Source organism: Portunus trituberculatus, chromosome 1, assembly GCF_017591435.1.
Source record: "Portunus trituberculatus isolate SZX2019 chromosome 1, ASM1759143v1, whole genome shotgun sequence".
NCBI lineage: Eukaryota > Metazoa > Arthropoda > Malacostraca > Decapoda > Portunidae > Portunus > Portunus trituberculatus.
Window position 1 is genome coordinate 1,810,783 of NC_059255.1, and position 25,000 is coordinate 1,835,782.

The 25,000-nt window shown below is 45.1% G+C and overlaps 2 protein-coding genes across 2 annotated transcripts; one reads left to right on the top strand and one right to left on the bottom strand.

The window, feature by feature from the left end:
- Positions 1–194: 194 nt before the first annotated feature.
- On the bottom strand, positions 195–10,107 carry LOC123515110. Its single transcript, XM_045273877.1, has 8 exons — positions 9,873–10,107; positions 8,913–9,116; positions 6,041–6,068; positions 5,246–5,658; positions 4,550–4,638; positions 3,115–3,271; positions 902–1,036; positions 195–542 (listed from the first exon to the last, which is right to left on the bottom strand). The coding sequence occupies exons 1-8, from the start codon at positions 9,957–9,959 to the stop codon at positions 318–320; spliced, it is 1,338 nt and encodes a 445-aa protein (XP_045129812.1). The 5' UTR covers positions 9,960–10,107; the 3' UTR covers positions 195–317.
- A 4,791-nt stretch (positions 10,108–14,898) lies between these two features.
- LOC123515809 lies at positions 14,899–17,381 on the top strand. The gene is made up of 5 exons (XM_045275026.1): positions 14,899–15,273; positions 15,405–16,239; positions 16,422–16,726; positions 16,862–17,005; positions 17,046–17,381. Exons 1-5 carry the CDS (start codon positions 14,899–14,901, stop codon positions 17,379–17,381), a joined length of 1,995 nt encoding a protein of 664 aa, XP_045130961.1.
- Positions 17,382–25,000: the final 7,619 nt, after the last annotated feature.

Sequence of the window (25,000 nt, forward strand, 5' to 3'; positions counted from 1 at the left end):
GGAAGGAGGAGGAAGAGGAGGAGGAAGAAAATAAGAATAAAAATGCCAGACAGAGAGAGAGAGAGACAGAGAGAGAGAGAAAAATTATATACCTTTTTTATTTCTCTTCCTCCTCTTTCTTCTTCTTCTTCTTTCTCCTCTATTCATTATTTTTCTTCCTCCTCCTCCTCTTCCTAATCATCTTCCTCCTCCTCCTCTTCTTCTTCTAGTTCTTCCTCTTATTTTCCTTCTTTTTCCTCCTCCTTCCTCTTCCTCCTCTTATTGTTCTTCCTTCCCTCCTCCTCCTCCTCCTCCTTCTCCTCCACCTCCTCCTCTTCTTAATGTATCTTCTCTAGGGGCAACATAAGGCCATAACAACACTGTCTATCTTCCCGTAGTAACTCTGTCGTAATAGTAGCAGTAGTAGTAGCAGTAGCAGTAGCAGTAGCAGTGGTGTTCAAGCTACCCCCACTGTTTGGTCTATGAACGAGTCCCAACAAGGCAGCCATTTTGACAGCTAAAGGGTCCTTGTTCACCACTTGCTTTTCCTCATCAGGCATCATCTGTAATAGTAGTGGTAGTTAGTGGTGGTGGTGGTGGTGGTAGTTAGTGGTGGTGGTGGTGATAAAAAGTTTGGAGGAGAGAGAGAGAGAGAAAATAGACAGGATACAAAGAGCAGCCACCAAACTGACCCCAACCTTGTCTGCTCTTACTGACTGGACTGACTGACACTGGAGCGGAGAGGAGGAAGAGGCGACCTGCCGACCACCTACAGCTGCTGAAGAGGGGCACAAGAGGACACAAGAGGACATGGACTAGAACTCACAAAAGACAACTATGGAAGAGACTTGAAGAAAAAGAGCTTCCCCCATAGAGTGATGGGTATATGGAATGGACTGGACACATACACACACGTACGTACACTGTCAGCGATGTGTGTGTGCACGAGTCCGTCTCCGCCAACATAGAAGGTGGAGAATCCGTCGTACCAGTGCACCATCTGGTCCTCCACACTCCTCCAGTTCCACAGCTTCACCTTCCAGAACTTCACTATGGCCTGGAATGACACACACTGGAATGAGGCTCTGGGAATGAAGCAAAACTGGAATCAATGCACTCTCTCTCTCTCTTGATTTCTTTTTCATTCTCTTTTCTTCTCTAACAAACTTTTCATTCTTTTTCCTCCTTCCACTAACAGGAAAACTGGAATCAATGCACTCCTCCTCCCTCTATCTCTCCTTTCCTCCTTGCTTTCCTATATCGATTCAGTTTTTTGCTTTTCATTCCTTTCCTTCTCTCACAAACCTTTCATTCTTTTTCCTTCTCCTCATCCTTCCACACTTACAATTATTTCCTTCTCTTCATTCCCTGAAATCTCTCTTTCCATTTGCTCCCTAGAGAAGCAGCACTCAAGCAGGCCTACTCTCAATATTTTGTTGGCCTTGGCTGGCTTCTCTTCTGCACTAAAAAATAATAATAATAATAATAAAAAAACTAAATAAATAAATAAAAAAAAAAAGACCTGTAGACTTCTGGCAAAAGTCTCAGTAAAGAAGTATTTGTGGGTTGTTCCTTCCTTCTACAGGCAACAACTGGGGATACTCAAGTAATGTCACAGATATGAATACACTAGGGGGGGTGGTGGGCATGTCTTGAGCTATAGGATTGGGGCCACCTGAAGAAAGGTTGGAACCACTGTCTTAAATCTAACCCTTCTTTATTCCCCTTTGCTTCTCTCACACTTTTCATTCCTCTAAACCCAACCCAACCCAACCCAACCTAACTAAGCCTAATCCAACCCAGCCTGACACAATTCCATGGGGTATCTGTGAAGGTGAACGGCCAGACGGCTCTACAGGTCGAAGGACAACAGAGCCAAATATGAGTTTATCCTTACCGTGACTCATGTATGGTTAAAGAAGCGGTGACTTGTCAGAATAATTTCATGCATGTTGGAGAGTGAACAAACTCGGCAAGAAAAATATAGCACAAGAGGAAACATTTCTCTCCTTCATGTGTTTCCCTGAGAAGTGAAGGCAAAGTTGCAACACTGGCACTCTCATCTCACCCTTTCTGGCACTTACAAACACTACCAATGCAAGACCAGCACTGCCAGGACTCTCTACACACTCGACTCACATTACAGTATGGAAATATAAACATACATTTTAAGTGCCAACTTCTCTTTTGGTGGATATTGAATGCTAATAATACTGAACAGTTCAGCAGCAAATATCCAAGCCCAGAAACTGTCCGTCGTCGGAGATCAGATGTGACTCATGTTTGTTTGGATTTCATTCGAGAGGGACGTCACCAGTCATCGAGTGGCACGGGTGACGTGGCTGTCTGCTGTCACTCACACAGGTACCATTGGTCACCTCATGCTTCAGTGTCCCTGCCTCCACACACAGATCTTAACTGGCAAGATTTGCCTCACTTTGGTATTCGTCAATATAGAGACCAACACACTCTGACTGGGTACTTTTCCAGGTGAACAGTGCACGATGATAATGCTAAACTGGTGGACACACAATATTAGTTAAATCTTATCTATAATAATAATAACAATGTGAACACAAATGCCAGATGTTAAACATTCAAGCTCTGGTTTCAGGAGATATTACAGTAAACAATTTCCAGTGTGCTGCTAAGACACGTTACATTACTTCACTTACACACAATGACATGATGCCATACACCACCATGGTTCAGGACACAAACACTGCCACAGTAAATGTCTTGGTTGGCTCAGGTGTCCTTCATCTGGAGGCCAACGATTTCACAAATATCCCCTCTCCCAAAAAAATACTTAATCAAACCTAACTTTCAATCTAAGCTAACCAAAGTTCAACCAAACTAAACCAAGCTAAACTAAACCCAGTTAACCCATTCAATACTGGGACACATTTATACCTAGAGAATTATGTACAATTAGACCACTTCATGAACACTAGGAAGGATGTATGGAGGTCAGCAGATTAATGGCCTCAGTCTTCACTATTCTAATCCCACATAAGATTGTGAAGCTGTATAAAACCACCAAATAGTAAGCAGAATGAAAATGGAAACACATTATAATACTCAAAAGTTAAATCTTACCTCACCTCACTGCCCACTTAACACCCTGGGACCTACCTTGAGACCTGACAGGCCCTTAATTCTCCACCGGACCTTGATGCAACCTTCCTCTGCGTGTTTGGTCATCTTCAGCACATCAAACTTCACATAGGCAAACTTAAGGTGGCCAACAGTGCGCAACAGAGCCACCTGTCGCACGTAGGGGAACAGACCGCTGGAAAATGTAATGGTAGTTGTAGTAGTAGTAGTAGTAGTAGTGGTAATGGTGAGATAATGATAGTCATGGTAAGGGAAATAAAATCCTTGAAAATGCAATAGTGGTGATAGTAATAGTAAATAGTAGTGGTGATGGTGGTTGTAATAGTAGATAATAGTGGTTGTAATAGTAGATAAGTGATGATAGATGGTGTTGATAATGGTGGTGGTAATAGTAAATGATAATAGTAATGGTACAAGGAAACAGATGGCTGGAAAATACAATAGTGGTGATAATGGTGGTAGTAGTGGTAGATAGTGGTGATGATGGTGGTAGTAATAGTAGATAGTGGTGGTGATGGTGGTAGTAATAGTCGATAGTGGTGAAAAATTTACTATTCATATTTTGTGATATATAAAAAGGAAAACTGGCAAAAAAAAAATATAAATAAAAAATAAATAAATAAATAAAAAAAAATAAAAAAATAAAAACAAGCCAACTAAGATGCCAGTCCCCAAGCAGGTCTGAGAAAGTTAGCCAAAAGAATGGGATAAATGTCTTAAAACCTCCCTCTTCAATGAATTCAGGTCACAGGAAGATGGAAACACAGAAGCAGGCAGGGAGTTCCAGAGTGTGTCGGAGAAAGGGATGAATTGAGAGTACAGGTTAAGTCTTGCATTGGAGAGGTGGACAGAATAGTGGTGAGAGAAGAGTGTTGTGGAGTGAGGGTGGGGGAGGAGGGGAGGCATGCAGTTAGGTAGATCAGAAGAGCAGTTAGTATGAAAATAGTGGTAGAAAATAGCAAGAGATGCAATATTCTGATGGTGAGAAAGAGGCTGAAGACAGTCAGTCAGAGGAGGGGAGTTGATGAGATGAAAAGCTTTTGATTCCACCCTATCTAATAAAACTGTGTGAGTGGAATGACACAAACAAGTGAAGATACATATATGAATCAATGTTTCTTTTTATATATTACTATCAATACTATTTAATGATAAACACACACACACACACACACCTAATTTGTTATCAAAAAAGAAAACAATTGGATGAAATATTTTGACATCAAAGTGTTAATCAATTGCTAGATGAAGGAAAGACTGAAAAGTGAAAAAAATGCATAAAAACTGACACACACACACACACACACACTTACCATCCCCATGCACACACTTACAAAAACACAACAGGCAAGCAAACACACACACACACAGTTTACTTCCCCAAACACACATACATATTTGTCTCCATAACACACACACACACACACACACACACACACACACACACACTTACACAGTCCGGACACCTCTGATCCTGTTCTCAAAGACGATGTTCTGGGAGTATATGGTGTAGTCTAGCGGGTGTGTGAACAGTTTGGGCAGCTGTGGACAGATTACACTTCATTACACACAGCGACATAGAATCACACCGTCACTACTTCATTTCTTAAACATTATACCTAACCCAACTAACCTAACCTAACCTTATCTAATGTACTTTAATCTATCCTACCCTATATCAATGTAACTCAACTGGTGAACTCTTGCATTATTGAGGTGGACAGAATAGTGGTGAGAGAAAGGAGAAAGACTGAGAATACTGGTGAACTCTTGCATTAGGGAGATGGACAGAAGAGTGGTGAGAGAAAGGAGAAAGACTGAGAATACTGGTTAACTCTTGCATTAGGGAGGTGGACAGAACAGTGGTGAGAGAAAGTAGAGACTGAGAATACTGGTGAACTCTTGCATTAGTGAGATGGACAGAATAGTGGTGAGAGAAGAGAAGCAGGAAGGCAGTTTAAGAATTTACCAGAGATACCAGAAAAATTGAGAACATTGGATAACTCTTGCATTGTAGATCTTAGCTATTTCTTTTATCAATTTATCTTTAATGTTAAGAGCAGAAAACTGGCCAAGGACAACAAAAACAACAAAAACTTAACATTGACAGAACCTAACCTAACTTAACCAAACAAAAAAACACACTTACCGAATCTGCAAGCTTATTAAACACAAGTGACAGCTTTTCCGCATCAGGCTTTCCTTCGGGACTGAGATTGGGTGACGAACCAGAAGAGGAAGAAGAGGAAGAGGAGGGGGAAGATCCACACATCTGCATCTCCCCATCTCTGAGCCCCATACTCTCAATAAACACCCCCATGTCGATCGCACCCTTGGCTGTGTCAGTGTGGGGTGCGGCAAGGGTGCTAATAACCTCTGTTTCTATGGGGCTGTAGGTGAGGGAGCAGACCACAGCGCCGCCCTCCCTTGTGCTGTCTCGAGGATACCATAGTGCGTCGGCAGGCAGGCGGAACGTTCTGGTGTTGTTGTTGTCGTTGTCGTGGTGGTGGTGGTGGTGGTGGTAGCAGTGGTGGTCTGATTGTGGTTTGATGAGCATTGAATCTGTGGAGGTTTTTACTGCTAGGGTTGTTTTGGTTTGGTTTGATTAGGTTAGGGGACAGAAAGAATGGGTGAGTATTGCATTAGGGAGGTGGACAGAATAGTGGTGAGAGAAAGAAAGACTGAGAATACTGGTTAGTCTAAAACAAGAATTAAGTTGTTAGGTTAGGTTAGGTTAGAGCAAGCCCTTTAGTAGCATGATGCATTTCTATATTCATTCTGCTTACCATTTGCTGATTTTATAGACACAAAAACTATTGTAAGTGATTAAAATTGTGAAGACCGTGGCTATTCATGTTCTGATCTCCATAGACCCTTCTTAATGTAAATAAAATGGTCTAATGAAATCATACACAAATCTCAAGGTAAAAATGTATCCTAGTACTGAAGGGGCTAAGTGAACTTCGTTTAGTCTACAAAAGGATAAGATTACGTTACATCTGAAAGTTATAATTATCACACACACACACACACACACACACGGTCGTGTGTAACAAATTCACTCAGTTTCTACTCTAGAATACTTGATAGAGTACAAGAGAGAGAGGGATGGGTTGACTGTATTTATTTGGATTTAAAAAAGATGTTTGATAAAGTGCCACATGCAAGGTTACTGTGGAAGTTAGAGGAGAAGGGTGGCTTAAAAGGAAGCACATTGAGATGGATGGAAAATGATTTGAGGGGGAAAGAAATAAGGATGGTAGTTAAAGATATGAAGTCCAAGTGGAGAGCAGTAGACAGCGGAGTGCCACAGGGGTCAGTATTGGCGCCAATACTTTTCCTCATATATATAAACGACATGCCACAGGGAGTGAACAGCTACATAGATCTGTTTGTGGACGATACAAAACTGTGCAGAGTTATAAAGCAAAAAGAGGATTGTGAAATACTGCAAGAAGACCTAAATAAGATCTGGGAATGGAGTAAAAAGTGGGAAATGGAATTCAATGTGAACAAAAGCCATGTCATGGAAATGGGAAAGAGTGAAAGACGACCCGTGGGAATCTATAAGATGGGAGATGGAGTAGAACTGGAGAAAGTAAAAAAAAGGGAAAGGACTTAGGAGTGACGATGGAAGATAACAATCAACCAGTAAGCCATATTGATAGAATTTTCAGAGAGACATATAATTTGCTAAGGAATATTGGGTTAGCATTTCACTACATGGACAAAGAAATGAAGAAATTGATATGTACTATAATAAGACCCAGATTGGAATATGCAGGAGTAGTGTGGACCCCTCATAAAAAGAAACACATGAGGAAGGAGGAAGTTGGAGAGACTACAAAAAATGGCTACAAGAATGGTTCCAGAATTTGAAGGGATGACATATGAGGAGAGACTAAAGGCTATGGATCTACCAACCCTGGAACAAAGAAGGGAGAGAGGGGATCTGATACAAGTTTATAAATTGATCAACTGAATGGACCAAGTAGATAATGAGAAACTGATCCTGAGAGAAGAATATGACATTCAAAGCACAAGATCGCATAGTAAAAAGCTGAGAAAGGGACGATGTCTGAGAGATGTTGAAAAATATAGTTTCCCACAAAGATGTGTTGAGACGTGGAACAGTTTGAGTGAGGAAGTGGTGTCAGCAACGAGTGTGCATAGTTTTAAAGAAAAATTGGATAGGTGTAGATATGGAGACGGGGCCACACGAACATAAAGCCCAGGCCCTGTAAAACTACAACTAAGTAAATACACACACACACACACACACACACACACACACACACACACACACACACACACACCGGTAAGCCATATTGATAGAATTTTCAGAGAGACATAATTTGCTAAGGAATATTGGAGTAGCATTTCACTATATGGACAAGGAAATGATGAAGAAATTGATAAGTACTAAAATAAGACCCAGATTGGAATATGCAGGAGTTGTGTGGACTCCCCATAAAAAGAAACACATAAGAAAATTAGAGAGACTACAAAAAATGGCTACAAGAATGGTTCCAGAATTTAAAGGGATGACATATGAGGAGAGACTAAAGGCTATGGATCTACCAACCTTGGAGCAGAGAAGAGAGAGAGGGGATCTGATACAAGTTTATAAATTGATTAACGGAATGGATGAAGTGGATAATGAGAAACTGATCCTGAGAGAAGAATATGACTTTAGAAGCACAAGATCGCATAGTAAGAAACTAAGGAAGGGACGATGTCTGAGAGATGTTAAAAAATTTAGTTTCCCGCAAAGATGTGTTGAGACTTGGAACAGTTTGAGTGAGGAAGTGGTATCAGCAAAGAGTGTACATAGTTTTAAAGAAAAATTGGATAAGTGTAGATATGGAGATGGGACCACATGAGCATAAAGCCCAGGCCCTGTAAAACTACAACTAGGTAAATACACACACACACACACCGCGTAGTGTAGTGGTTAGCACGCTCAACTCACAATCGAGAGGGCCTGGTTCGAGTCCCGGCGCGGCGAGGAAAATGGGCAAGTCTCTTAATGTGTAGCCCCTGTTAACTTAACAGTAAATAGGTATGGGATGTAACTGGAGGGGTTGTGGCCTCACTTTCCCGGTGTGTGGAGTGTGTTGTGGTCTCAGTCCTACCCGAAAATCAGTCTATGAGCTCTGAGCTCGCTCCGTAATGGGGAAGACTGGCTGGGTGACCAGCAGGCGACCGTGGTGGTGAATTACACACACACAAACACACACACTGTGTATTGTAGTGGTTAGCATGCTCGACTCACAATCAAGAGGGCCGGGTTCGAGTCCCAAAAGTGGCGAGGCAAATGGGCAAGCCTCTTAATGTGTGGGGTGTGTTCACCTAGCAATAAATAGGTATGGGATGTAACTGGAGGGGTTGTGGCCTCGCTGTCCCGGTGTGTGTTGTGTGATGTGGTCTCAGTCCTACCCGAAGATCGGTCTATGAGCTCTGAGCTTGCTCCGTAATGGGGAAAACTGGTTGGGTGACCAGGAGGTGACCGAGGTGAATTACACACACACACACACACACACACACACACACACACACACACACACACACACACACACAGAAATAAAGGATCTTTTCTATGCAAAAAGACTGAAGGAAATGGAACTACCAACTTTGAAGGATAGACAGAAAAGAGATCTAATAATGATGAATAATTTAGCAAACCATATGGAAAAGATAGATAGCTGGTATCATTGACAAAGGATGGAGAAGTTGGATAAATATAGATACAGAGACAAGTCACTATGAGCCTCACTCAAACCCTGTAATATACAACTATGTCAACACACACACACCTCAATGTCATCAACAGTATGTGCAGCAGGGCATGGGCTGAGGCCCATCAGTCCCATGGGGTCCAGGGAGCGCAGTGGGAGGAAGGTGTTATTCCACCACCAAGCCTCACCCCCCTCTCCATCCCCCTGGTGGTGGTGAAGGGGGGCGGGTGTGGCTCTAAGAGTGCCGGCCCCCAGGTGCAGTGCTGCCACACTCGAGGCACTCTGAAACACACCAAGAGTTACTGTGTGTTGCTGCTCTGGCTCTGTACTGTGAAATGCTGTGTTCTCTCACTGACTGTCTTTCAAGGCCACAGGGGTGTCTAGGCAGATTCTCAAGAGTGTGTCTCCTGTTGATAATGTAGAAATTTTGTTAATTTGTCATTAGAACCATAAGAAATACCCTCAAAAGCCATGTCACTTATTGTTTCTCTTGGTAATAATGCAGAAATCTTGCTAATATCTCACTAAAACAATACAAACACCCTGAAAACCTGATTCACTTTGTCACTAGAAGCATGAAAACACACCCTTAAGAACCCGTGGGAGACAAGACACACCCCAGCTGGTTACAAACACACTGGCCCATCACCACCCCTGGCCCTTCACAATGAGACCATTCCCTGCCCTGCACCTCCTCCAACCCTCACACCACAGCAGGGCCCCACGGCAAACACTGCTTCTGCTCCTTCATAATAAAGCTCATTATAGAACCAAAATATTAGAAAAGAACTATTATAAGGTGTTATAAATAATCACCAAATAGGTAAGAACACACACACACACACACACACACACACACACACACACACACACACACACACACACACACGTATTAGAGTATCTGTTTAGTAAACGTAATATTTGTGAATGAATGAAGAACACACGCACACACATATGAAGAGAACAAATATCTGAGAGTTTGTTTGGCATGCGTAATATTCATGAAGGAAGGAAGGACACACACACACATACACACACCTGGGGCGGCGGTCGGCGTGTGGCCCCCGCGGCGCCCTGCACGAGGGGCGGCACTCCCAGCCTGAGGGACCTGAGGCACGCCGCCATGGCCAGCAGGTGGGAAGGTGTGGGCAGGAGAGCAGGGCAGGAGATGAAGGCAGGTGTGGCGAGGCAGCGCGGCGCTGTGCTCCTCTTCCTCCTCCTGTGTCCCGCGTTGCAGCAGCAGCAGCAGCAGACCACAACAGCTGATCCGGCTTGTGTTGGGCTCGTTGTCCTTTTCTACTACCTGTTTCACTTTGTTCTTGCACTTATTTATTCATTGTGATCTTATTTGTTTGATCTAATTAAGTTTTTATTATTCATCTATTGCTGTCTTATTCATCTTATTCAGCCGTTTTTTTTATTCTTTGTTTTTCTCGTGAATCTTGAAAACCGTGAAAACACCACGGCTGCTTTCACACCAACGATTTTCGCACATGCCGCAAGGTTTAGCATTAAGGCAGGTTCACACGTGCCAATTTGCAACTAAAATTGTGAGTCGGTAGAGTTTCCGTCGAAACTAGTCTTAAAACAAGACCAGCATGTTGGTCTTGTTCAGTCGATTTGTGACTTTAATTACGTTGTGACGTCACGGAGTAAGCTTTGAAAATGTGGTCTTCAAGTGTAGAGAAATGAAGATGTTAGAGTTGGTGAGGGAAAAATAACACATCTGGGACCCCTGAAATGAATTATACAGTATAAAAAAGCTTGCACAAATCGTCGTTCGATGAGACAGCTGCCACTCTCCAAGAAGTGTTTCCCTCAATGCAGGGTGTTGTTGGAGGTGAGGACTGAACACTTGTCAGGATTGAACTTGATCGCAATTGTGCATAGTCTTAAGATTAAAGTGTGGTAGACACTCCTTCTTCCTTCTACTTAGCCAGGGACGTATTCACAGGCATTTTCTTTTCTGCTGACTTCCGGTGCGCCACAAGAAGAGCAACCACCGCTTCAGCATCGTCACTGGAGGAAGACATCTTGGCGGGGAGCTGTTTGTTTACATTCACTTCCCGCCAAGGCACCAACTAGTCGATACTTCCCAGTCGCTATGTGTGACGTTTTTCGACTGGAAGGGCTCAGTCGATTCTTCTAGAAACTTGCAGTTTCAGTCGCAAATTGCACGTGTGAACCCGCCTTTCCGTAAATCTACGTTTGATGAGATAGCTGCCACTCTCCATGAACTGTTTCCCTCTCTGCAGGGTACGTGTTGCTGGAGGTGAGGAGTGAAAACTTGTCAAGATTTAGTTTGATTGCAATCGTCATCGTCACAAAAGGAAGACATCTTGTTGGGTAGCTGTTTGTTTACACTCACTTCCCGCCAACCAGCCGGTATTTCCCAGTCACTGTGTGTGAACACCGACTAGAAGGGCTCTGTCGATACTTACAGCGACTTGCAATTTCAATCACATATTGACACGTGTGAACTCGCTTTAAACACATTAAAAACATCCTGCAATACTGCTAAACACGTGACTCAAGACACCTTGAACACTGCTAAACACACTCAAAACATCTTAATTGCACACACACACACACACACACACACACACACACACACACACACACACACACACACAAAAGTTACAACACACAATATTACAAAGAATGACAGGTCGTAAGAGATAATTAATTAAATATCAATAATTTTCCTCAACAAATCACGTACAACACTCGAAACACCCACATCATCCCACAAGCTTACTCAAGACACGTAAAATGCACCTAAAAAACATTTAATGCACACTAAAACACCTAAAATGCACACAGAAACGCTCAGTATTAATAAACACCATAACACACCCAAAACATAGCAATACTGCTAAACACACTAGAAACAGCCAAGATGCACACGAAACACATTTAGATAACTCAATATGTATTCAGAACACACTCAAAACACCTTATAAGCCCATTGTAGTAAGACTAAATTGTAGTGACCCCGTATGGTGTTGTTCGGCATTGTGCCAGATTTCCAACCCAAATATTCAGCCTATACTACTCATGGTTCTTTAATCATAGTTTTATCAACAAATAGCGTTCTAAGAATAATCTGACTATTTAATTAAATTGGAAGATGATACAAATAAGTGCTACACATCTCATCAAATGAAGGTATTTCATGTACATGTATGACGATGTGACATATCAGGTCAGGCGACGTTGCCACTCGACCCGAGGTAGGATTTTCCCTTGGGGAATGGGGTGGGGAATCAGGTCACCACGCAGGTACACTGCATATCGTCTCACTTCTCATCTGGTCGCCACAATGGAAAGACACGCTGACGCTTTCCCGTCTCACTGTGTGTTGCACAGCCAAACCAAGGACCTCATCTACAGAATCAATAGATGCTTTTTAAAAGAAAAACAAAACAAAAAACAAATTGAGGACCACTTTTACCTACAAATCAAACGAGGAAGAGGACAGCAGATTCAGCTGGTATATCTGAAGCCGCGATGAAGAAAATTTGTTCCAGGGCAAACAAGATATGCACCACAGCACCACAATGCCATCAGCCTGTCTTTACTTCTCCGAAAAAGAACCGCTCTGTAACGATAACGAACTTCGATGATTTCGACAAGTGTGCTCTAAGAATAATAATTTTATAATTGTACACAAGAAGAGAAGTACCTACGCTGCAGAAAATAAAGGAGGAATTAAAAAAAAAAAATAGGTTTCAAAGGATGCCTGGAATCCTTACGTACAGTCATCAGAGAAATTGGTTTCCGATACAAGATAATTAATGGTTGCAAATTTGTGATGGAGAGAAGTGATGTGCAAGCTGCAGGAGCACATTTTTTACAAGAGATGCAGCGACTCAAGAAATCCTGTGAGAGGTTTGTTTACCTAGATGAGACTTGGGTCAACCAGAACTACACCACACCAAAATGTTGGGTTGATACCACAGCCAGCAAAGCCACAGGAGTAAACGTTCCTATAGAGAAAGGGAGCCGCCTCATCATCCTCCATGCAGAAACTAAACATGGATTTATGGAAAATACTGATCTTGTTTTCCAAGCAGAAAACTATGATGATTACCATGATCAAATGACATCATTAAGATTCGAGGAATAGTTTAGGACACAATTGCTGCCTAAAGGGGGTATCACACTGGCCTATGGTACGCGGAATGCTGAACGCAGTTCCTGATATGAAACCAGGAAAGCTAGCACACACAAGCTGTCTGCATTCTTGCTATCCTAGGCAAACGGCCCATCAACCGAGATCAAAACTAATCAAAACAAATCAGCCACCACCACTACCAACACAATAAACATGCCGAGCTGATCAAAACAAAACGTGCCCGACCGACACCAGCACACCAGACCAGACAGCAAGTTAGGCTCTTCCCCGCTCTCCTGTACAAGGCAACAGCTCGCCGGTTCGCCCGCTGCTTGAGCTGCTCTGCCTTCTTTTGTGTCGCGGTGTGAGACGGCTAATCTCTCTCTCTCTCTCTCTCTCTCTCTCTCTCTCTCTCTCTCTCTCTCTCTCGAGGTAACATAGGAGAAAGAAGAGTTGACACGAGGAGTTCCCGCGATGGAAGCGGACGTCGACATGCGGGACTCCATCTCTCCGGGCAAGTGTGGGCAGCCTGACACACACCCCTGATGACAGCCCGGAAAGGTCCCGCTGCTGCACTGCCCAGGATCATCCCCAAGCCCCGGACGAGTACGTTAAGGCCTCGTTCCTGCTCCGAGGTACGGAAGGGGGGCGTCTTTTCGCCAACCCGGCCAAGGTATCTCGTGTCCTCCACGACTCCGCCTTCGGAAAATACATCCTTGAGGGGGAGACTCGATCCCTAGGGAATGGCTCGTCCCTGATAGTGGCAGTGTGGGCCCACACCCTTCCCAAGGTCCCCATGCTACAGTCGCCCTCCTTCACCCTAGGTGAGTGGCCTGTTACCTGTCGTAGAGCAGACCGGGACAGCAGTACCTACCACTACGCCAAGGTGGGACGCCTGGCGGACGACACCACCCTTGAGGAGGTCCGGGACTGCTTCCGTGTCCTGGAGGGCAATGAGGTGGTGGAACTCACTTGGCTTCCACCCCACAGCCTGCCACGCTTCGCCACAGGAAAGTGGCTCAGACTCAAGGTGAGAGGTTCCCCACCCAGCAAGGTAGCCATCGATCAGCTGGTGTTCTACCCACGCTTCATTTTCCTCCCCCTCCTGCGCTGCCCAGGGTGCCTTATGTTAGGGCACTTCATCAACACCTGCAGGTCCTCGGTCCGCTGTGCCCGCTGCTGGAAAGGCGACAAGGACGAGGTATGTGGCAAGCCCTTCCACTGTTTCCAGTGTCGGGGTTCCCATGGGCCCTGGTCACTTCATTGCCCCCACAACCTCCATGCCCAGCAGCTGTACACCCACCTGGCGAGTGAAGGCAAACCCCTACCTGAAATTAACAAGCAGCTGAGGGCCCTCCAGTTGCCTCGACCACAGCGACGGACTCATACAACAGCCACCCCATCTACCATCCCAACCCGCTCGGCTGCTCGAGTTGTTGAGCCAGGGTGTTCCTTCGCCTCCGTTGCCACAGGGAACAGGTATGCTGCTCTCCAAGACCTACCCATTGAAGCTGCTACTGTCGCCCAGGAAGAGGACACCATGCCCACTCCTCACATCCCTACACCACCCGTTTCGGGTATACAGCCTCCTCCGCCCACCCTGATACCTGATGCTGAGCCCGGGCTCCTGCCTGTCACGGTTGAGGCCGAGGTCCACCATCCTCCCAGGAATGTTCGTCACCCACAGACATCCCACCATCACCCTCGTCAAGCACCTGGCCAGTATTCTAGCCCACCTCCACCTTCGCAACCCTCCTCTCCACCCCAGGACTCCACCATTCCTACAGCCGCTGTCAGTACTTCTCCCTCTGTATCTGAGCTCCTCCCCGGCATCCTCGACCTCCTTTGGCATGGTTACCACCTCTACCAGAAAGGAGTGTCTTTCCCAGATATTATCACCACCCTCTGGCCCTCTGTCTCCACAATCCTGACTACTCTCTTCCCGTAATGGCCCTCTACTTTATGTTGTGGAACGCCCGATCCCTTCTCCGCAAAACGCAGGAACTACAAACCCATTTAGGTGACACCCTCCCGTCTGTGGTCGGCATATGTGAGACCTGGCTTCCCCCTCATCTTTCTCTCTCCTTTTCGGGATACAACATCATCTGCAAAGATCGTGGTCAAGGACGTGGAGGAGGTGTCCTTCTCGCCATCCATGACTCACTCATCTCATTGCCTCTCCTTATCCCTCAGTCTCAAGATGGGCGTCTGGAGGTTGTTGCGGCCAAGGTTGGACTTGGTGGTGGCTGGCTCACGGTGGCAGTCTGCTACAATCCTGGCCACCGAGAGTTTATGCGCTACTTTTCCGCCCTGCAGCCTCCAGTGCTTATAATGGGGGGCTTTAACGCCCATCATACATGTTGGGAGCCTAACCTGTCACCTCACCATCACAACACCTCTGGCAACGCTCTCTTCCAAGTCTTGTTAGATCTAACACATGTCTCCTTCCTCAGCCCTCCCGGACTAGCGACCAGGTTTCATCTCCATACTGGTGCCGCCTCGGTGCTCGACCTGTTCCTTGGAGACCCTACCTTCAAGGACTCCACCTTCTGCACTGGACCTTACATGGGCAGCGACCACCTCCCTCTCCTCGCCTCCCTCCCACAAGTCTCCCCACAGCCCCAACCTGGCTGCATGCCCCGCTGGAGGCTCAATTCTTCTGGCTGGCCCCAGTACGTGGCTGCGCTTCCTCCTCACTGGACACCCAACATCTTCCCCTGGATGAAGCCGCAACAACCATTGCTGGGGTGCTGTCCGAGGCTGGCACAGCTGCCTTCCCACTCATCACCCGTCGTCGTCCACGCCGCCCTGGGAAGCCCTGGTGGGATGCAGCCTGTGCGCAGGCAGTACAGGACCGTCGCCAGGCTTGGAATCAGTGGCGTAGGACCCCCACTATCCAGGCTGGCCGTGCTTACCGCCGCCTGGACGCCATCTGTGCCAAGACCATCCTCAAGGCAAAGCGAAATGCATGGGACCTGCACTGCTCCACTCTCTCCTTCCGCTCCTCTCCCAAGAGTACCATGTCCTTTCTCCGCTCCATGGAGGGCAAGTTGGTATCTCAGAACATCCCATTTTCTGATGATGATTCTACCCCACTGGCTGACCCTGAAAAAGCAAAAATCTTGTCAGAACACTTCCACCTCAAGATTGGTTTACCTCCTCCTCTTCGTCCGCCTCCAACCCTTACTTCAGTTATTGAAACTGCCGTCTCCTCTCCAGCTCTCCCATCCCTTGCTCAACCATTCAAGCCTCATGAACTCTCCTCAGCCTTAGCTACATTAAAACCCGGTAAGGCGCCAGGCCTTGATAAAGTCCCATACGACTTCATCCGCCACCTCACCCCACCCCTACGTGCCTGCCTCCTTCAACTATACAACAGCAGCTGGCAATCGGGCAGTTTCCATCCACCTGGAAACCCGCCATCCTCATCCCCATCCACAAGCCTGGAAAGGACCCTACACTCCCTTCAGCATACAGGCCCATCAGCCTCCTCTCCTGCATCGGGAAGCTGCTGGAGAGGTTAGTCAACACCCGCCTCACCTGGTGGTTAGAAGCTAACAACAAGCTAGCAGAGGAGCAATGTGGCTTCCGCCCTCACCGGAGTACCCTGGATGTGCTGGGGCAAATTGAGTATCACATCTGTGACACTTACCGCCAGCGTCAAGTCATAACGGCCCTCTTCCTTGACCTGGAGGGAGCATTTGATTCGGCACCACGTGAGGGTATCCTGTACAAGCTGGCACTCATAGACATCATTGGCACCACCCTTGCCTGGGTGCGACTTCCTCACCGGTCGCTCATTCCAAGTGGCTGTTGGTGCATCACTGTCACCTTCCCAAGGAATTCATCGTGGCGTACCTCAGGGATCCATTCTTAGACCCTTCTGTTCAATGTTCTCTCTGACCTACAGGTTCCTACCCACTCTCACCTTCTCCTCTATGCTGATGACATTACCATCGTCAGTCGAGCACCCACACTTTCCGAGGCTCAGGACCACCTGCAGGAGGCTGCCACCGCCTTGGGTGCATGGATGACAACCTGGGGCTACAAGTCAGTGCCTCAAAGAGCTCTCTCATGTGTTTTACCATGAAAAGCTTCCAACTCCACCTACCGTCAACTTAAGTGGGGAGGCTGTTCCATACTCAACCTCACACACCCTCCTCGGACTGCGGCTGGATGGCCCTCGCCTCTCCTGGGTAAATCACATCAGTTATCTCCGCACCTCCTGCAACAAACGCCTGGATGTGATGAAGCGAATAGCTGGCATCCGCTGGGGAGCCAGTCGTGACCTGCTCCTCCACTACTATAAGACCACCATCAGGGCCAAAATGCAGTATGCCAGCTGCTTCTATGGGTCAGCTGCCTACTCCAACCTCCTCAAGCTTGACCCCATTCAGAACGCTGCCTTGAGGATCTCTATGGGGCCATGAGATCCTCCCAGTTGTTTCTCTACAAGCAGAGAGTGGTATTCCTCCACTGTCCACCCACAGACGGATGACCTTGTGCCAACAATACTACAGGATACTGGGCCTGCCTGCTTCCCATCCCCTCTACCCTCCACTCCAACTCAGGGGTGGATCAGCAAGCTCCTGTATGGCTCCCGCTGCCCGTCAGCCACTAATAGTGCGTGCCCTGCTCAGCCTAACCATTCTCCACTTACCGCCACCACCTCCACAGCCTGTCAACCCCTACTCACCTTTTCCTTCATGGCTGGACGTCACCCATAATTTTGCTCTCCACGTTCCTGGGCTTCCTCCCAAACCATCTGTGAGTGGATTAGCAGCAGCCCACTTCCAACAGCTGGACCGGTCCATTTATCACCACCACCTCAAGATCTACACGGACGGCTCCAGAGATGCTTCCCTGCCCTCCTCGGCAGCAGCTATATATGACGCCAGTACAGCTATCTGTAAGACATGGAGGCTTCCTGAGTACACAGATGTCCTTACCACGGAGCTCTTTGCCCTTCTCCAGGCCCTCATCTACCTCCGCACCTCTCACCCGAAGTCCATGGTGGTAATTTACACCGACTCCCGCTCATCTCTCTCTCTCCTCCTGTCCCGGCAGCCATCCTCCGCCACAACCCTCGTCCACTCCATCCAGAACACCTTCCTCCATCTCCTGAACACTGGCTGGGATATCACCTTCCAGTGGGTGCCTTCCCACAGCGGCATCCGGGGGGAATGAGGTGGTGGATGCTGCTGCCAAGATGGCCTTAACCCATGTAAACATTACCCACCTACCCCTCCAGCTTCATTCTGCCAAACGGCTCATATCTCGCCTCTGCCACTCATCCTGGGACTCTTCACTCAACAACGCACTCCGAGTCACCTCTATGGGCCTTTACCGTAGCGACTCATCTCCACAGCCTTGGGTCAGGAAACAGTCCCGCACCCTAGATGTAGCACTCACCCGCCTCCGTCTGGGCCACACAAGACTCACAGCACACCTGCATCGCCTTAGTCTATCACTGGACCCCTACTGCCCCTGGTGCTGGACAGTCGAGGAAACTATCGAACACTTCCTCTTACACTGCCCCCGCTTCCACTCCCACCGTGTTGTGCTTCGTGATCACCTTGTTGCCTTGGGTGTGTCTACCTTTGACCTGCCCACCCTGCTGGCGGCGGCGGGCGTCCACTCCTCACACCAAGCTGCGGTTCTCCGCCTCACCTGCGTCTTCCTAAAGAAGTGTGGACAACTACCCCGCCTGTGATCACCTCACAGGCCTCCACCAGGGCTCATAGGATCTGTGGGATCGTTGAAGCCCGAAAACAACAACAACAACAAAAACATGCCACTTATACTTGAACACATGCTTCGTGTTGGACTAATTACACTTGCACTTGGTGTGCTTGAAGAAGAGGAAGAAGCTAGACAAGAACCAAGGGAAAGAGGTGCGTGACGGTGACTTTGGAGTCGAGAATTGTTACAAAGAAGGCAATCGAGAAGTCAATACAAGACGCTTGTCCAAGAGTTGGCATTTGAAGACGCACACAACTACCTGGAACCTGGGTATCCTGGTGACATGTAGCTAACTTTAAACCAATCCACAAATGGCATGGCTTCAAAGCAGACCAACAACCATCCCCAACACTTCTCTCGCTTTTACTGACCACACACACACACACACACAACTGAGCCCGGTAGCTCAGTGGTTCGGCCCGGTAGCTCAGTGGTTAGAGCGCTGGCTTCACAAGCTAGACGACCGGGGTTCGATTCCCCGGCCGGGTGGAGATATTTGGGTGTGTCTCCTTTCACGTGTAGCCCCTGTTCACCTAGCAGTGAGTAGGTACGGGATGTGAATCGAGGAGTTGTGACCTTGTTGTCCCGGTGTGTGGTGTGTGCCTGGTCTCAGACCTATCCCAAGATCGAAAATAATGAGCTCTGAGCTCGTTCCGTAGGGTAACGTCTGGCTGTCTCGTCATAGACTGCAGCAGATCAAACAGTGAATTACACACACACACACACACACACACACACACACACACACACACACAAGTAATACACAGGGAATGTCGGGAAAGTTGTCAGTTATCAATTAATATATCAAATTATACAAATATCTTAGCTTCCCGACGCACACTTTTCACCTCAGACACCTTCTCACCTACCCATTACCTAAATAACCCCTACATGACACAACCCTCATCACTTCCCCCTATTACCTCCTGGCTTCCTCACTGACGTCAATCCACCGGCAGCACATCCCTGTAAAGAGCTAGATAGATTGTTAAAGCCTATACTCTTTTCTCTGATTTGTTTGGTTCAGGGAGCGCTGTGAACTTATCATTCTGTCCGCCGTGGTAGAGTGGAACCATGCGTGCTTTGGGGTCCGAGGGGTCTCCAAGCGCACGGGTTCGAATCCTGTCCACGGTCTGAGTGTAGGTTGGGCTTCCTCACTCGGGGCAACGGTTTCCTAGTGGGTGGGGTTTCAGATAGGAGGTACCCCAAAAGTATCTCCTTTAGCCCAGAAATTCCCGTGAAAAGCCCACATGGTATAAATAAAGAGAGAAAAAAAGCCATCTGTGACCTCGCTTTGTCTCACAACACAAGGGGAACAGTCACACTTTACCCTCTAAAGACAACTCTCTTCCTTCACACAAAACTATATGCTCCTCGCTGCTCATACATTATTCACTCGAGACTTAGAACTGAAAAAAAACTAAATAAAAAAAAAAATAAACATGACTTCTATACCAGAATTGAAAAAAAAAAGAAAATAAAATAAAATAAAGACTTCTATACCAGCCAAGGACTCCCGTTTTCTTCTCACTTTTTTTTAGGACTGGCACTTCAATGGGTCTTTTTTTTATTAACACATTTTTTGTTGCCTTGGCCGATTGCCCCTCTTACATAAAAAAACCTATTATTCCCTATTTCTCTTTTCTCCTCTTTCTTTCGTCACCATTATCCAGTTTCTCTTTTCCTCTCATTCGTTCGTTCACTATCATCCAGTTTCTTGTTTCTCCTCTCATTCGTTCGTCTAATTTCATCATGTTTCTCTTTTTTCTCCTTTCATTCGTTGGTATACTATTATCCTTGTCTTTTTCTTATTTTCTCCTCATTTCTCCGCATACTATTACCATCGTTTCTCTTTTCTCTTCTCTTTCGTTTGTATATCATCATCCCTGCTTCTCTTTTCTCCTCTCTTTCGTTTGTCTGTCATCCAGTTACTCTATTCTTCCTTCTTTCGTTCGTCACTATTATCCAGTTCCTCTTTCCCTCTCTTTCGTTCGTCTATGGTCCTGTTTCTCCTTTTTTTCTTCTCATTCATTCGTCTTTATTCTCTTATCCTGCGTCATTCCTTCGTCCTCCAAATTATTCCCCGTTTATCTCACCTTTTGACATTCTCCCTTTCTTGATTTATTACTTGTTTTTTCTTAAGTATATAAGAAGTATGTATGTGTGTATGTACTCCTATGGCTTTCTATTTGATGAAGCAGCCTTACCAACTCAAGGGAAGAACGAGAAGGAAGGGGGCGGGAAGGAGGGACGGGCAAGGGAGATATGGAGGAGGGAGAGGAAGGGTACTAAGCATATCTATCAAATCTTACGTTTTTTTTGCGTCTTATGTAATTTGTATGATTTTCAAGTCTTAAGTCATAAACTGAGAATATTACGTTTCTTTTTTTTTGCATGCGATATGTGTGTGTGTGTGTGTGTGTGTGTGTGTGTGTGTGTGTGTGTGTGTGTGTGTGTGTGTGTGTGTGTGTGTGTGTGTGTGTTTTAATGTGATAATGTGAAATGAATTCCCTTTTCAAGTGTTATATATGTGACACCTCTCTCAACACATCGTGCTGTGCTTCCTTCAGTTCCTTGGCAGTGATGAAAGGGTCTTTTTTCACTTCACGCTCCAGCAGCTTGTCAGTCCTTGGTTGTGTCTTCCTCTTCCTCCCTGTCCCTTTCTTCCTCTCCGGTGCGGCGCCTGTCCCCAGCACGGCGGCAGCTTTCTTGATGCCACGAACAGCAGCCTCTGATCTTAATTTTCTTCCAATTTCTCGGTTGCTTAATGCTTCACCAACCAAAGTCATAATTATGCTCTTTTCTTGCATGTACAGCTTGGAAGGCCCCATTTGAGCGTAATGGAAGATGCCAGCGGTGAAATGATGAGCAAGTTGTATCAGGAAGGTAGGAAGGGAGCGCGGTGGTTTTCTTATACTTTAATTACCGTTTCATACACAATTTTAAGGTTTCTAACGCAAAATCTTACGGCAAGACACCACAGCAGCTTGAAAGCTATGAATACTGGAGCGGATGTAGAGGAATAGCCTGCGCCAGACACCACACTGTTAACGTAGATGTGCCATCAGGCTGCCGCGCTTCATGTGCCGGACCGGCGAAAATTGTTCGTGTGAAAGCAGCTTAATACCTCACGCCGCTTCAACAAGAGCCTTTGGAATTATTACTGTTTCCGTGACAAAGACCCATCTCTGTGTGCTGAACGCATAACAGAAGTGATAGTGTCTGGCATGGAGGCGTACATTCCTCACTTTTTCTCAAAAAACTGTGCTGCCGTGTTTGCACCTTGCTTGACAAAACTCTTCCAACTCTGTCTATCGACTTCTACCTTTCCTTCTTGCTGGAAGTTTGCCTACATTCAGCCTGTTTCTAGTAAAAAGGAATGACCGTCCTAATCTCTCGAACATAGATCCTATTGATCTAATATCTTGCTTGTCTAGAGTCTTTGAATCTATCCTTGGTAGGAAGATTCTTAAACATCTGTCGCTTCACAATCTTCTATCTAATCACCAGTATATGGCTTCTGTCACCGCTCTATTGGTGATCTTCTGGCTTTCCTTACAGAGTCTTGGTCATCCTCTTTTAGATATTTCGGTGAAACTTTTGCTGTCGCGTTAGACATATCAAAAACTTTTGATAGAGTCTGGCACAAAGCTTTGATCTCCAAACTGCCCTCCTATGGTCTCTATCCTTAAATTCTCTCTGCAACTTTATCTCAAGTTTCCTTTCCGACCGTTCTATTGCTGCTGTGGTAGACGGCCACTGTTCTCCGAAATCTTTTAACAGTGGTGTTCCTCAGGGTTCTGTTCTGTCACCCACTCTCTTCCAATTATTCACTAATGATCTTCTTAACCAAACTTCTTGCTCTATCCACTTCTACCCCTACATCTTTCCACGTCTTTCCAGAGATGACCAACCCTTCAGGAAGTCAACAGATCACGCAGGGACGCCACAGAGCGCCTGACTTCTGATCTTTCTAAAATTTCTGATTGGGGCTGAGAAAACTTAGTAGTTTTCAATGCCTCAAAACTCAATTCCTCCATCTATCAACTCGACACAACCTTCCAGACAACTATCCCCTCTTCTTCAGTGACACTCAACTGTCTCCCTCTTCCACAATGAATATCCTCGGTCTGTCTTTTACTCATAATCTTAACTGGAAACTTCACATCTCATCTCTTGCTAGACCAGCTTCTATGAAGTTAGGCGTTTTGAGGCGTCTCCGCCAGTTTTCTCACCCCCCAACTGCTAACTCTATATAAAGGCCTTATTCATCCTTGTATGGAGTACTCTTCGCATGTTTGGGGAGTTCCACTCATACAGTTTTATTAGATAGTGTGGAATCAAAAGCTTTTCGTCTTATCAACTTTTCTCCTCTGACTGTCTTCAGCCTCTTTGTCACCGCCGGAATGTTGCGTCTTAAGCTATCTTCTCCTGCTATTTTCATGCCAACTGCTCCACTGATCTTACCACACAGTACACCAAAGATGCGCTTGCGTGGTGATATGGGCCCTAATATGGGTACCACCATAAATAAAATTGCCTGCGCCGCTAATGGATGGATGGATGGATGGATTTAAGCTTAGGCGCAGCAACAGCGAAGGTCATATGGCGTCGCTACAATATGTTAATTAAAAACCATATAGTTTATAAAAAAATAACTAAAAACAATTAAAAACAATGAAATCAAAAGAAACTAAAAATACTAAAAATACAATAAAACGAAATAAAACATTAAAATACACATAATAAAATAAAATTCACAAATTGGGGAGGAGGCCACAGCTTCTCACAAACAGTTAAAAACATCATGGCAGGGGCCAGACATGCTGGTCCGAGGACCCTAGAGAGATAATAGACACCGATATCTCTACCGCGACACCGGTGGAGGTAGCGGTGTCGTAAGTCAATCAAACTAGGGCACTCGACCAGCAGGTGCCGCACGGTAAGCGGCACCAGGCAGTCATCACAGTAGGGTTGAGGGTCCCTGGTCAACAGATATCTTTGTGTAAGATACGTGTGACCTATTCGTAACCGCGCTAATACAATCTGTGTCGCTAATGGGTGGAAGCTGAACAGCGCTTCCTATACTCTTCAAGTATACCTACAGGCGTGATAGGCCATAACATTAAAAAAAAAAAAAGCCTTCTTTCCTCCTGCGGCCTCGCTGCACAAGACTTCCTTCCTCTCACCACTACTCCAGTCAAGTCTCTATTACAAGAGTTAACCAGTGTTCTCAATCCTTCATATCTTTCTCCGGTAAAACTCTGGAACTCTCCACCTTCCTATGACTTGACTTCATTGAAGAGAGAGGTTTTAAGATATTCATCTTTTTTTCTTTGACTTGCTCTCTCTGACCTGCAAGGGGACTGGCAACTGAGTAAGCATTTTTTTTCGTTTTATGTTCCTCTTGGCCAGTCTTTCCCTCTTACATATATATATATATATATATGTGTCGTGATCCGAGCTGTTGCACGACGTTGCACAAATTGTCTAGCTACTGGCTAGAAATAGTCAAAGGTTTTTTCTATCTTTAATTTACAAAAATAATATCTATACATAAGGTGTAACAATCACAACTCTTTCTGTTGCCTTCTCCACTGCAATTATTACAATTTCTCTTACAAACATCCTTAAGAATTACATTAATCTCGTACATATTATCGCATCAAAACGGATTTCACTTCAAACATCATCCACTATATCTTCATAACGTATTACAACATCTGAACACGGTGCTTTATTTATCCGTAAATCTCATACGTAGTACGTACAATATTACCCCTTTTTCCCAGCTACCCGTATATAAGGACGACCTTTACTTGGTACATGAATGCAAGCAACCACATGACGTACCACCAAATATATTACCATACACATATAATTACCAGACTCCGTTCAACAAAATGACAACGTAACACCAAAATAATAATAATAATAATAATAATAATAATAATAATAATAATAATAATAATAATAATAATAATAATAATAATAATAATAATAATAATAATAATAATAATAATAATAATAATAATAATAATAATAATAATAATAATAATAATAATAATAATAATAATAATAATAATAATAATAATAAAGATAATAATAATATTAATAATAATAATAATAACAATAACAATATAATAATAATAATAACACAAAACAATAACAAATAATAACAATAACAGCAATAATAATAATAAATAAAATAATAATAATAATAACCATAATAATAATAATAATAATAATAATAATATAATAATATAACAACAACACAATACATAATAATAATAATAATAATAATAAT

What these genes read in the sequence shown, in the direction of transcription:
- LOC123515110 (XM_045273877.1), bottom strand. Translation starts at nt 9,959, where the DNA reads ATGGCGGCGTGCCTCAGGTCCCTCAGGCTGGGAGTGCCGCCCCTCGTG. An exon ending in ATACTGTTGATGACATTGAG is followed by an intron (nt 6,069 to 8,912) that starts GTGTGTGTGTGT and finishes ATCCTTTTGTAG; the next exon opens with ACTAAACGAAGTTCACTTAG. An exon ending in ATCAGAGGTGTCCGGACTGT is followed by an intron (nt 3,272 to 4,549) that starts GTAAGTGTGTGT and finishes TACATTTTCCAG; the next exon opens with CGGTCTGTTCCCCTACGTGC.
- LOC123515809 (XM_045275026.1), top strand. Translation starts at nt 14,899, where the DNA reads ATGGCCCTCTACTTTATGTTGTGGAACGCCCGATCCCTTCTCCGCAAA. An exon ending in CTTAGCTACATTAAAACCCG is followed by an intron (nt 16,240 to 16,421) that starts GTAAGGCGCCAG and finishes CACTCCCTTCAG; the next exon opens with CATACAGGCCCATCAGCCTC. An exon ending in TTGGCACCACCCTTGCCTGG is followed by an intron (nt 16,727 to 16,861) that starts GTGCGACTTCCT and finishes TCTGACCTACAG; the next exon opens with GTTCCTACCCACTCTCACCT.